General features: G+C 61.6%; 1 protein-coding gene across 1 annotated transcript; it reads left to right on the top strand.

The window, feature by feature from the left end:
• The first annotated feature begins 1,565 nt into the window (after window positions 1-1,565).
• PUS1 (pseudouridine synthase 1) lies at window positions 1,566-12,850 on the top strand. The gene is made up of 6 exons (XM_035016800.1): window positions 1,566-1,607; window positions 1,965-2,196; window positions 3,781-3,918; window positions 7,849-7,951; window positions 10,533-11,224; window positions 12,565-12,850. The coding sequence occupies exons 2-6, from the start codon at window positions 1,975-1,977 to the stop codon at window positions 12,592-12,594; spliced, it is 1,185 nt and encodes a 394-aa protein (XP_034872691.1). The 5' UTR covers window positions 1,566-1,607; window positions 1,965-1,974; the 3' UTR covers window positions 12,595-12,850.
• The last annotated feature ends 207 nt before the right edge of the window (window positions 12,851-13,057 follow it).

Here is a 13,057-nt window from a genome sequence, read left to right as displayed (position 1 = left end):
CTGAAACTGCTAGAAAGGTACCTGTGCAGGAACTTGGTGGTAAGCGGTGGGCCCAGGAGGGCTGGGCCTGGGGTGTGGCAACTGCAGGAAGGGCTGGCTCCTGCCTTTCTGTCCGAGGACCTCCGATTCCCCAGCACATTCCAGGCATGTTCACAGGTGCCCAGGCCTACAGGGGCCCTTGGCCAGGAGGACCAGGCTCAGGCTGGCCACTGTAGCTGGCGGGGTCTGAGGAGGGAGCAGGAGTGGTGGTCTGCTCCCCACACGACAGGTCACAGGGAGCCTCTATCCCCTGACAGTGGGCAGTTCTAACCTAGCACAATGCTTACCTTCCTGCCCGTTTCACTCCTACCAGGATCCTGGGGCAGGCTCCTGCAGGGACACGTGCCTCCATCCTTTCTGCCTGATGTGGCCTGGCTGGGGGCTCCCCAGCAAGGGGCTGCACGTGGCACAGCCTGGGGTCCCATGTCCATCTCCTTGTACCAGGGTGGGGCCCATGCCCTCAGAGCTGCTAGGGCCCGCAGGGAGAATTCCCCACAGAGGGAATCTCCCGGAAGAGGTTGGTGGTGCCCTGTGTGAAGATTGGTGCTCTCTGTGGAGATGGCTCAATGCTTCCTAAAGCTGCTGAGCCCCCAGAGCTCCCCAGGTCACCCGTGACCATGCCCTTTTGTCAGCCCTGGCACATGGGGGCTGCGCTCTACCCTTCTGCAGAGGGGAGGGCTGTCCTGGGGGTCGTTCAGCACAGGTGAGCTGTCCCCTCCCACCTGCATGATCTCCTCAACCCATCCTCACTTTTGAGCTCAGAGGAGTGTGGTGTGGTGTGCGGAGACTCTTGTCAGCAACCACCAACCCACTTTCTGTGTCGGGGCCTGCCTGTCGTGGATGTTGCGTATGAATGAGACCCTACACTCCTGGCCCTTTGCGTCTGGTTTCTTCCACTGCGGGAAGACTCACATCGTGGGCGCACCAGTACTTCGGTTCCCTCTGTACGTGGCGTTCAGTACTTTGTGATGCCCTATCTGTTCTGCTTGGTTGGTCCCCTGGCGTCCCCGCACGAGAACGGGAGCTTCCGAGGCATAGTTTTGTCTTTGCGCTTCCTGCCGCCTCCCAAGCCCTCCCGCGAGGTTTTCCCGAGGACCGCGCCGTCCAAGAGTGTCGCGTGAGCAGACGCCTGGCCACCACGGATGTGGGAGACGCGGAGTCTGGGGAGGCGCTGGCGTGCTCGCCCCGGTAAGGCCGGGCCCGCGGCGCTCGGCGTGCGGAGCACCGGCGCGCACCTGCTCGCTCCCGGGAGCCGCGCCCCGCCCCGCCCCGCGCCCCGCCCCAGGCTCCAAGCCCCGCCCCAGGCTCCAAGCCCCGCCCCAGGCCCCAGGCCCCAAGCCCCGCCCCAGGCCCCAAGCCCCGCGCCCCGCCCCAGGCTCCAAGCCCCGCCCCAGGCCCCAAGCCCCGCCCCAGGCCCCAAGCCCCGCGCCCCGCCCCAGGCTCCAAGCCCCGCCCCAGGCCCCAAGCCCCGCCCCGCGGGGCTTCTGTCCTCGCCCGGCCGCCGTCGGGCGCGCGGCCCACTTCCGCCTTCGCCCACGTGGTCCGGCTGCGGCTCAGTCCGTGGCGCCGTGAGTGGGGCCGGGTGGGAGCGCGCCCCTCCAGTTCCGGCGAGCGTGGCCGGAACCTCCCGGACGCCCGAGGGGGAGCCGGGCGGGGCGGGAGGGCGCGGAGGGGCAGGGGCCGCTGCGGAGGTCGGCCGCCGGCCGCGAGGGCGCCCGGGGGCGGGGGCCGGGCCGTGCCTCCCCGCCGCGCATGGCGGCCTCCGGCCTGCGGGCGGCGGCCGGGGCCCTGCGGAGGGCCTGCGGGGGAGCGTGGGGCCCGCGCCCGGGACGGCGTCTGTCCCGGCAACGCGGCGCGGCGCCCGGGCCCCCGCCGTCCAGGCCGCGCGCCGCAGCGCGGCGCTCACTCGGGCCGTGTCCTTGCAGCTCGCCCCCCATGGCCGGGAACGCGCAGACGCCCGCCCCCGTGGGCGCGGCGCGGGAGCAGCGCCGCCAGGCCCGGAGCGGCTGGCCGGGCGGGGCCCGGGGCTGGGAGGACGCCGAGCAGCGGGCCAAGAAGCCCAGGAGCAGCCCGGACGGGGAGCCGCACAGGAAGCTGCCCAAGCGCAAGATCGTGCTGCTCGTGGCCTACTCTGGGAAGGGCTACCACGGCATGCAGGTGAGGGCCCGCCGCTGCCTTCTCCGGGCGGCAGCTGCCCGGCTGGGGCGCCCGCCCCCGCCGCTGCCTTCTCCGGGCGGCAGCTGCCCGGCTGGGCCGCTCCGGACACGGGGCCGCGCTCTTCACCCGGAGTTCCGCGGCGCGGTGCGTCCGCCGGGGCAGGGGTTGCGCTGGAGCCCCGGCTGCCCCGAGCCCTGCTCTGGCCCCGGTGTGTGCGGCGCCGGAGCCCCGCGCCGCTGCCCAGCCTGGGGCCGCAGCACCCGGGACGGGCTCCCTGTGCTCTCCCTCCCGGAGGCCGAGGGGCGGGGAGGGCCCGCCGCCCGCGTCTGCCCTGCGCTGGAGCTCGGGCTGGGGGGTAGAATGGGAACTCCGGAGAGCCGGGCGCACGTACTCGGGGCCCCTGCGGGCTCCGCGTCGCGGGCGCTGTGTCCTGTGAGCCTGCTGAACGAAGCTCGTCTCAGAGGACGGAGTTGGGTGCCGAGCCGGAGCGCCTGGCCAGGGCGCTCACCGGGGGCTGCAGCAGTTCTCACCGGGAGCCGCGGGAGAACTGGGGGTCTTCGGGTCTCCTTTTAGGGAAGAGGGTAGGTCACACGGGGGAAACTGATGTCGCGGTGTGGGGTGGACCGACTCCCCAGGAAGGGACGGACCAGCCCTGTTGCTCTGCGTGGGCGACGGAAGGCTTTTGTGACTGATTTTGAGGAGGTGCGTTTTTGCTTTAGGCGCCGCCTGCAGAACTTTGCTGTGTCTCGACAGCTTCTGTGTGCCTCAGTTTCCCCGTTAGGGAAGTGGGGGCTTGGAGAGTGACGGGCTCACCGTGCTGATGGGAGGACGCATTGGGAGCCTGGCACTCGGCCGCCTTCCCCGCTGCTGCAGCCCTGCCCCTGCGTGGGGGTGTTTGAGCAGCATTTATTTATGACCTGATGCTTGCAGTGGGGACCGTAGGGTAGACCTTGGGAAGACCTTCCCCTGGGGTGATCTTGGCAGATGCTCATCCGCCCTCGTGTCCCTGGTGTGGGGGGGGTTTTCTCTGAGAAGCGCCGGAGGGGGTCCGTGACCTCATTGATGTGCGGGGTCCTGCAGGCCCTGGGTTGTGCTTAGGGCACCCTGAGAGGATAGCGTTAGGAGGTTCTAGAAGCAGTGGGTGTCGTACAGGCTGGTCCCATGAGCTGAAGGGATACCGAATCCAGCCCTGGCATCCTGGGGTGGGTTTTCTGCTTTGAGTCAAGGGGTCTGCCTCCCCGTGTGATAAGGGGGGTGTCCCTCTGCAGCCCGCTGCTGCCGACAGATGGGTCTCTGGCCAGAGGGGCGCTGGTTTCAGACCTGACCAGGTGGGAGGAAACTGTCGGGTGATGCTCTCTGTGGGCTGTTTGACCTGGCTGCCCAGGGTGGGCTGTTTCTAGAGACTGGGTACTCTCAGGTGACCATCCCAGTTGCCACGGGACGGGAAAGAGCCACGGTGTATTCCCAGGGCCACAGATGTGGGCCCAGGACCCAGGCACCCTGCGGGGAGCAGCTCAGGCCCAGGGTTCCCATCTGTGGGCAGCGACTAAGTGAAGAAAACTGGTTTTCTATCCGTTCCTTCAGAGGAATGTTGGGTCCTCACAATTCAAGACCATTGAAGATGACTTGGTGTCTGCCCTGGTCCAGTCGGGTTGTATTCCTGAAAATCACGGCGAAGATATGAAGAAGATGTCCTTCCAGCGGTGCGCCCGGACAGATAAGGTAGGCGCTATCTCTGCCCCCCCCCCCCCCCCCGGTTCGAGCGGCACCTGAAGCTCCTGGTCTGTACGTCCTTCACACCACACGTCAGCGTCTTTATTCGTCAAGACTCTTGGCTGTGAATGACAGATGCACAGACCGAACTAGCCAAAATGGGAAGAAAGCCGTCGCCTCGTGTCACCAGGAAGTTCTCAAGCATTTCCAGTCCAGGTGTGGCTGGACCTGGGTGCTCGCTGCGGGCCAGACTTCGTGTCCGTGCATTCTCCTGCGTGGCCCCTGTAGGTGGCCGCACGGTGGTCACGATATCCACGCAGCTCAAGCTTGCCAGTACACAGAGGATTGAATGTCCCGTTTTCCAAGAGGGGAAAGGAAAGAGGTGACCCTGGTGTGAGTCATCTGTTTCAGCTTAGTTTGAGAACAGTCTTTCGTCACAGTGTAATAGGGGGAACGCAGGTCCCGTTGTGTGTGCGCGTGCACGTGTGTGCGTGTCCCGGCTTGGCAGTCTGCTATGTACTCCACGCTCATGGTGCGTCACCATCACACTGGCCGCGGCTCGTGGACCAGGGAGCCCCAGTGGCTGTGGCCCCGTGCTGTTCCCTCGGTCCCAAGATTGGGTCTCAGCACACTTACTCACTGCCTCACACATGTGTTCTGGGCTCAGTCTTGCCCTGTCGTGTTCCTGGGTGTCGGTCTGGCATGGGCAGCAGCTCCCCAAGGAGAGTGGAGGGGAGCTGGGCAGGCGGGTAGGGCAGAGGCACAGACCTCAAGCTCTTCTCTGGTAGGTATGAAACGCAGAGTGCACCGCATGCCTTTTGCCCCCGCTCTGCAGCCCTGACCCTGGGATGCTTCTGTGGCTGCCTGAGGTCCCTGGGGATGTGACACAGACACGGGCTGGTCAGCGTCCTGAGCAGCCAAACAACGCCCAGGTCCACAGGTACCAGATCCCCTGGGTTCACGCGCCAGGTGGGGACCACAGAACTGGTGCGTCGTACAGATAGCGGAGAACAGACGCGGGACTGTGGGTTCGCGTCTCGTAGGTGACGCGGTAACGTTTCCCACGGCTCAGGCGCGGGTCCTGTGGTTCCTACAGTTTCCCTTTTCTTTTTAATTGGCCCAGTGACAGTTTTCTGCTAGTTTTCAAGGCAGAAGGCAAGCAGATAACTAACGTAGAGAGCGTTTCAGAGCGAGGTGCTTAACCCAGTGTTGTTGGAGATTGTTCTGTTCAGATGTGTTTCCCTCTTACGGTTTGGGGAACCTGAAGAAACCCGAAACTTCCGACATTAACATCCCAGCTCATCTCCAATTGTGCATCCAGCCCCGTGGATGAGGAAATGATAGCATTTTCTTAGTTTTTATTAGATTCTTTAAAAAGCAGCTTTATTTTTTATTTTTATTTTTTTTTAAAGATTTTATTTATTTATTTGAGACAGAATGAGAGAGAGAGAGAGAGAAAACACATGAGAGGGGGGAGGGTCAGAGGGAGAAGCAGACTCCCCGCCGAGCAGGGAGCCCGATGCGGGACTCGATCCAGGGACTCCAGGATCATGACCTGAGCCGAAGGCAGCTGCTTAACTGACTGAGCCACCCAGGCGCCCCATAAAAGCAGCTTTATTGAGATACAGTTTACTCCTTACAGTTTGCCTGCCCAGTGTGTGTGAGTCAGGGGATTCTAGTATGTTCGCAGAGTTGTGCGGCCGTCCCTGCAGCTGGTCTGGGGACACTTTCATCTCCCCAGAAAGGACCCCAGGCCCCTTAGCCATCTCTCCCGCCCCAGCAGCACATCCAGAATGTTTTCATTTACACACACGATTAATACAAAAACAGCGGTGTTATTCATCTCCGTTCCTTTTTTTTTTTTTTTTTTTAATTTTGCTTTTTAAAGTAATCTCCACACCCAGCATGGGGCTTGAACCCACAACCCTGAAATCAAGAGTTGCACGCTTCGCCAACTGAGCCAGCCAGGCATCCCCATCTCCCCAGTTTTTTACTGGGAAAAATGTCAGTCCTGCAGATGTGTGGGGAGTATCGCGGTGGACGCTGGACCAGCCCTCCCCTCGATTCAGCAGTGATACCGTTTTGCCACATTTGTTTCCTCTTTACGCCCTTTCTTCCCCTTAAACCGTTTGAGAGTCCGTTGCGGACCTCATTCACCCCGGAAGCCGCAGGCCTGAACGTGCAGGGATGGCAGCGCCCCTGGGAGTTCCCCTCGGGCGGTCCAGCGCTGCCGGGGTGCGGCTACCACAAGCCTCGGTCTGTTACTGACCCAGCGCCTGAGCCGCGGTCGGCCTGCGTGCCTGCTCCCGTCCTTGGCGCTCCCTTTGATCTAAGATGGTCTCCTTGTCGCTTTTTTGTTGTTGTTGTTTGGTTTTTCCATGATGTTTTTGGACAGGTGAGGCCAGTAGTTTTTTTTTTTTTTTAGATTTTTTTTATGTGAGAGAGAGAGATAGAGAGAGCACAAGGGGGGAGGAGAAGGAGAAGCAGGCTTCCCACCGAGCAGGGAGCCCGACGCGGGGCTCGATCCCAGGACCCTGGGATCATGACCTGAGCTGAAGGCAGACGCTTACCGACTGAGCCACCCAGGCACCCGAGGCCAGTAGTTTTTGTTTTTTGTTTTTTTTTTATATGATATCTTTTTTTTTAAGATTTTATTTATTTGCGAGAGAGAGAGAATGAGAGACAGAGAGCATGAGAGGGAGGAGGGTCAGAGGGAGAAGCAGACTCCCCGCCGAGCAGGGAGCCCGATGGCGGGACTCGATCCCGGGACTCCAGGATCATGACCTGAGCCGAAGGCAGTCGCTCAACCAACTGAGCCACCCAGGCGCCCCCCGAGGCCAGTAGTTTTGACAAATGTTCTCAGTCAGGATTTGTCCGATTGTTGTCATGACTGGATTTGGATAAAGTTTTGGGCAGGGATGTTAGGTGTGTTTCAGTCCATTTCTTGGCACGGGTTTGTGGAGCGTCTTCCAATGATGCGTGTGCGGTGATGTGGGTGGTGCTGAGCCGCACGTCTGCGCGTCTGCGCCCAGGACGGCACCCTGCCCCCCAGGAGCCATCCTGTCCACTTCCTTGTCCCCACACGGTCCTGCCATGCTGACCGTCCACACAGCTGGCTTTTAGACAAAGGCCTGGCGTCAGGGTGGGGAAGTGTGCTCACCCCGCTGGGAGTTGCCTGTGTAACCAGCTCCCCTTCGCTGTCCACGCCGTCCCCCCGTCCCTGTTCCACAGGCTAACTGCTGTCCTGACTTAGATGGCACAGTGGTCCCCCCCGGTTTGTGGGGGACGCGTTCCAGGACCCCTGGTGGATGCCTGGCCTGTCGCTGGTGCCGAAGCGCTGTGATACGGTGAGCTCGTAAACACGGCCCGGGAGAGACGGGCAGTGGTCGCTCGGGGCAAATCAGGATGATTACAGCTGGGCGCTGGCCTGGAAGTTGGGCGAGCGTGGGCTCTCAGAAGGCCCCTGGGCTGCACCCGTTGTCCGCACGACGAGGGGAGACGAGATGGGGGATGTGGATGGTGTGGGCTTGTGCTGGAGCGCAAGGTGGAGCGTCAGGGGCACGGGTGAGCGGGCAGCTGGAGCAGGGGCAGTGACACCGTGGGCGAGGTGGGGCGACCGCTCTTCCTTGCCCGGCCTCCCATTCTCCTAAGGAATCGCTTGCTCTTTTCCCCACATCGTGCGGAGTCCGGGCCGAGGGGGCCTTCGTTTCCTACCTGCGTGACGTGTGTTTCGCAGGGCCCCGAGGCCATCGGTGATCCTTCCCCGGTTGTGCTCGCCTGGCTCTTTGGCGGACTGAGCGCCATCCTCGGGTCTCACCAGCCCCTCAAATGCGTTTCTAAAGCCAGAACTTGTACAGGAAACGGTGCAGCGGTGGCTGGTCCTTGGTCCAGGAGACCATCTTTCGGAGGGTGTGCCTGACCCTTCTGCTTCCTTTGCAGGGTGTGTCCGCGGCCGGCCAGGTCGTGTCCCTGAAGGTGTGGCTGATTGACGACATTTTAGAGAAGATCAACAGCCACCTTCCGCCTCACATTCGGATACTGGGTAAGCGCAGCAGGGCAGGGCCGCGTGCCGCGTGGTGGCTGGTCTCGCAGGGATGTGAAGCCTCACCAGATTTGTCTGGTGTGGAATCAGGACGCCGGGGCCGTTGCTGAGCGGTTGGTAGGAGAGGTGGTGAGTCAGCTCAGAGGTCGCTGTCCCCTCCTCCGGAAGGCATGAGCTGGACACACGCTTGGGAGCTCCCTTCATGGCAGCGCCTTGTTTGAACCAAACACTGGACGCAAAAGTCCCGATTCGGTAAAGCTGAAACGGGTGAGGATTCCCTTTTATAACAAGCCTGACAAACAGGATTTTTAAGTCTTTGTTAAAACGATTCCATCTGACTCTCTTCTTTTGAGTGGCGTGCACGGGCCGGTTGTTTCCTGTGTTCTCGGGTTGGTTGGTTGACGTAGACATCGCTGTCTGTTGCTTTTTGTCTCTTCTGTGCTCTTCTTTTCTTCTGTTTATTCTTTTGGATTAATGAACGTTTTTCATACTTCCATTTAATTATCACTTCGGTTGCCTTGTAGGTGTAACAGGCTGTGGTTTTTTTAGTGGTTGCTTGGGGGGGTTAAAGCAGGAATTGGCAGACCCTCTGTAGCAGGCCAGGCCGTGTGGCTAGCTGACCTTGATCTCGGCCCCACGCGCCCCTTGACTTTAACTGTGCCCTGCCGCCCCGTCTTTGCAGACGGGCTCTTTGGTGGCCTTGGTGGCCGTCTCTGTTAGAGCGTCTTTCTTACCTTGCGTTTTGTAGCATTCGAAGACGACGGCAGCGTCCCGCCTCCATCCCCCCGGCCTTGCAGCTGATGGGGGCCTATCGTACGACCACGTGTGGTACCAACTACGCTGCGTTGTGTTTCCTTTAAGCAGCCAATTGAAAAAATCTTTTGAGATGTAACTGATGTATAATGAAGCCCGTATTTAAGCGCACAGCTTTGACGTGCGCACGTATGTGCACCCACGCCTGGGGAACCATCCCGGGTAGGACCGTGAGCCCCTCCGCCCCACCCCCTCCTCACGGGCCACCACTGATCTGCATCTGTCGCCGTAGGTTAGTTCACGCTCTTAGCGCTTTACTGAACAGAATCAGGTCACACGTCTGGCTGCTTTCACGGAGCTGGTGTTGTGTGGACCCCGTCACGCGGGCCTGCTGCTCGCGGTTTCTTCATGTGCCCCCGAGGGCACTGGGCTTCTGCATCGCCACGGACAAAGCTGCCGCGGGCATCTGGCGCAAGTAAACGGAGATTGTTACCGTGAAGTCGGTAACGCTTCCTAATTACTTTGTCTGCTACTGGACGTCAGTGTTCGCACGTGACGTGGCTTTTGTTTGCTCTGCTGGGGTCTTTCTCTGCCTGCAGGGAGGGTCCCCTCCCGGGACACTCCTCTTTGAGTAAACTCCCCTGAAGGCCCCTTGATGTGTTTGCACCAGAAGGTCTTCCATGTAGTCCACAGATCGGGCCCCAGTTTTGCTAAAACAACACCGAATCCTGTACAGTTACTGCGGCGTCGGCGCTCGTCATGCAACCTGGCACGCGGGGTGGTTTCCCTCGTTGCTGCCCCAGAGCGCGGCCATCAGGCAGCCCGGGTGCTGATCCCGGCAGACGGCCACCTGCACGACGCATCCTGGCGATGCTCGGCGCAGACAAAAGTGAATTTTCAATGCCAGGCGACAAGGAAAACCTGAAATTACCCCCAGATGAAACACGACAGCAGAGTGAGAGCAAGGAGGGCAGGAGCCCTGGGGCGGGGCCGGCTGCAGCTGCCCGTGGGGCCCTGGTGCAGCTCTGGCAGCACCCCTGGTTCCGGGTCCTCGCCCGTAGCTGTGTGTCGTCGGGGAGATTCTCTATGCACACGTACACTTCTGTGCTTCTCACGCACGAGTAGAGCCCTGCGTGCTTCGTTCTGTCTTTATTCTTTCTTTTTTTTTTAAAGATTTTATTTATTTATTTGAGACAGAGAGAATGAGAGAGAACATGAGAGGGGGGAGGGTCAGAGGGAGAAGCAGACTCCCCGCCGAGCAGGGAGCCCGATGCGGGACTCGATCCCGGGACTCCAGGATCATGACCTGAGCCGAAGGCAGTCGCTTAACCAACTGAGCCACCCAGGCGCCCTGTCTTTATTCTTTCACTTCCTGGTTAGTGTGTTTGCTGAGCACCTGCTGGGTCTGTCCGCTGTCAGGGTGCAGGGCCTCTGGCATTCGGGGGCTGCCTGCTGCTTCGTCCTGCCGACGATCTGGAACGTGTGTGATCGTGTTTCTCTCGCTGGACTTCTAAGTTGTCTGTAGTAGTTGTTGTTCTTAGCCCTGCTGCTGCCTGGTGGCCTCGCGTAGGACAACCCATAGGGCATGCTTTTGGGTCCGCAGTGGATTCTGTGGAGAGCTGTGCAGGGCCTGAGCATACGCTTCCCTGCCCCTCCGTGAACCCCAGGTTTTAATAAGCCGCCGGTGTTTCTGATGAGTTGGTTTGCGTAACTCTGCCATTGAGCGTCAGGCGCGTGCGGGCTCGGTGCATGGAGGCCGGGCCCGCGTCTGGTGCAGGTGCTTGTGGGCAGGGAAGTGTTGTCCTCACTTGCCTCCTCTCCCCCCAAGGGCTGAAGAGGGTCACGGGCGGCTTCAACTCCAAGAACAAGTGTGACGCCAGGACGTACTTCTACATGCTGCCCACGTTTGCCTTCGCCCACAAGGACCACGACGTGCAGGACGAGAGCTACCGGCTGAGCGTGGAGACGCTGCGGCGCGTCAACGGGCTCCTCGCCTGCTACAAGGGCACGCACAGCTTCCACAACTTCACCTCGCAGAAGGGGCCCCGCGAGGCCAGCGCTCGGCGCTACATCCTGGACATGTTCTGCGAGGAGCCTTTCGTGCGGGAGGGCATGGAGTTCGCGGTGATCAAGGTGAAGGGGCAGAGCTTCATGACGCACCAGATCAGGAAGATGGTCGGCCTGGTGGTGGCCATCGTCAAGGGCTACGCCCCCGAGAGCGTGCTGGAGCGCAGCTGGGGGGAGGCGAAGGTGGACGTGCCCAAGGCGCCGGGGCTTGGCCTGGTCCTGGAGCGCGTGCACTTCGAGAAGTACAACCAGCGCTTCGGCAACGACGGGCTGCACGAGCCGCTGGACTGGACGCGGGAGGAGGCGGGGGTCACGGCGTTCAAGGAGCAGCACATCTACCCCACCATCATCAGCACCGAGCGCCACGAGCGGTCCATGGCCCAGTGGCTGAGCACCCTGCCCGTGCATGACTTCAACGCCAGTGCCCACGCGGCCGCCGGCCCAGGCACCAAGGTGGGCGCTGGGGCCGTGGGGCTGGAGGCCGGGGCTCCCTTTCAGGCTCTCAGCCAAGCTTCTCACCTGCCCTACACTGGTGTCCTTGTGTATATTGTGCAGACGAGCAAGCTGAGGCGCAGAGAGGTGCGTCAGGCTCTCAGGGTCACACAGCACGGATGAGCAGGGCCAGGGCGTTGGAACGGGTGGCTGGCGACCCCACAGTGCTGCTTTGTGTTTGCTCCCCACTCTGTGCCTAGTGACCTCGGACAGAGGCTGCGCTCGGGGGCCTGCCTTCCCGTCCGTGGGACAGAGGTGTGAGGACGAACACTGTGAGGTCCTCAGCGTGTGTCTGTTGTCACACCTGCTCTGGAACATGGGGTCCCTTGAGAGGCACGTGGCGTGCTTGGCGCCCGCTCCAGGTGGTTGCTGTCTGATGTGCCCTCCTGCTAGGGCCATGGCTCCCGGCAGCTCGTCCCTGCCAGGAGCGTGTTAGGAGGAGGGCACGTGTGTGAGGCCCTGGAGCTAACCGTAGTCTGCAGCTGGAGTCTTTCCCTGGGGTGGGAGACGTCCCTGAGCCTGGGTTCTCTGCTGGCCCAGCAGCTCTCCACGGGCGCAATCCCACCTGGAGCGCTGGGAGAGCGCTTCCCGTCGCCTTCGCACCCAGAAAAGCATGCTCCTTCCCGCACACTTGGGGTTGTAAACCCACCCACGCAGGTAGGGTAAGCTGGCCAGGTGGGCCAGGTGTGGAAGAGCAGGTGTGCAGGTGCGACGACGAGGGGCCGTGGCGTCAGGGAGGTGATGGGGATCGGACCCCGGCAGGCGCGAGCACTCCTGCCCCGTCTCACGGCCACGTCGGGGGGAGGGCCACGCCGGGAGAGCTGAAGCTTTCCCAGGAGACACAGGCATTCCGGGATTTTATGTGGAATCTTCTAGTCTGTGAGTGTTGATGGTGCTGAGTTCTCCCAGGCACTGTGAGGCCGGGTGGAGTGTGTGTGCAGATTGGAGCTGGGGGCCAGAGGTGCCCTCTGCTGGACTCCCACTGGGACAGGCTCCCGCCTCCTGCTGTCTTCACACCTGAGGGAGGGCCTGCACTCGTCCCGCTGGGAGTAGCCCCGTTTTGTGTCCCCTGAGGGGATCTGACGGAGCCCCGTGATGACCCCCTTGTCCCCAGCCTTGGCTTTCCCTGAGCAGGTCAAGTTCTGGAGCTGTTGGTGTGGGGGCCAGGAGTCGGGCTGAGACCAAGTGCTTGCCCGTGTGCCTGATGACTGGCCGGGCCGGGGGGGGGTGGCCCCGATGCTGAGCCCCTCGCGGACAGCCCCCCAGGGGGGAAGCACCCACACTTTGCTCTTGTTCTGCAGGTGCCTGGCCCCCCAGGAGACAGTGACTGAGGTGGTGGCCACCCGCTGGAGCGCCTTCAGGCAGGCTCAACGTGTGCCGGGAGCTTTCGCCGCCGCCGCAGGCCGACCTCCCGACATGGGGGAGCCGCACTGCCGCCACGCAACCTCAGGGTCTTGAGACCCGTGTCACGTTGGGTTTCCTCACAGGGAGGACCTGCTGCGAATCCGTTCTCAGCTCACGCATTAACCGTGTACACCTCAGCATGTAAAGACACTATTTTTTTAAAGGTTTCTTACTAAATGAGTACAAACTTTGCTAAAGTCACGCCGTTTTTTACCTTTACTTGGTCTTTGCTATGCTTGTAGCCTCCAGAGAGGGGAGGGAGGGAGGGAGTGCTGCGTGCTGTTAGGGACAGAGGGGCGTTGGTGGGCGGAGGCCAGAGCAGGTGGGCGCAAGAGGCTCCTACGGGACTGGCCGTCAGGCCCTCAGGACCGGGCTTGGTGGCTTGGCTGC

This window comes from Mirounga leonina, unplaced genomic scaffold (genome assembly GCF_011800145.1).
Source record: "Mirounga leonina isolate KUSES-001 unplaced genomic scaffold, KU_Mleo_1.0 Mir_171, whole genome shotgun sequence".
Classification (NCBI taxonomy): Eukaryota; Metazoa; Chordata; class Mammalia; order Carnivora; family Phocidae; genus Mirounga; species Mirounga leonina.
This window is presented reverse-complemented; position numbering and strand designations above follow the sequence as displayed.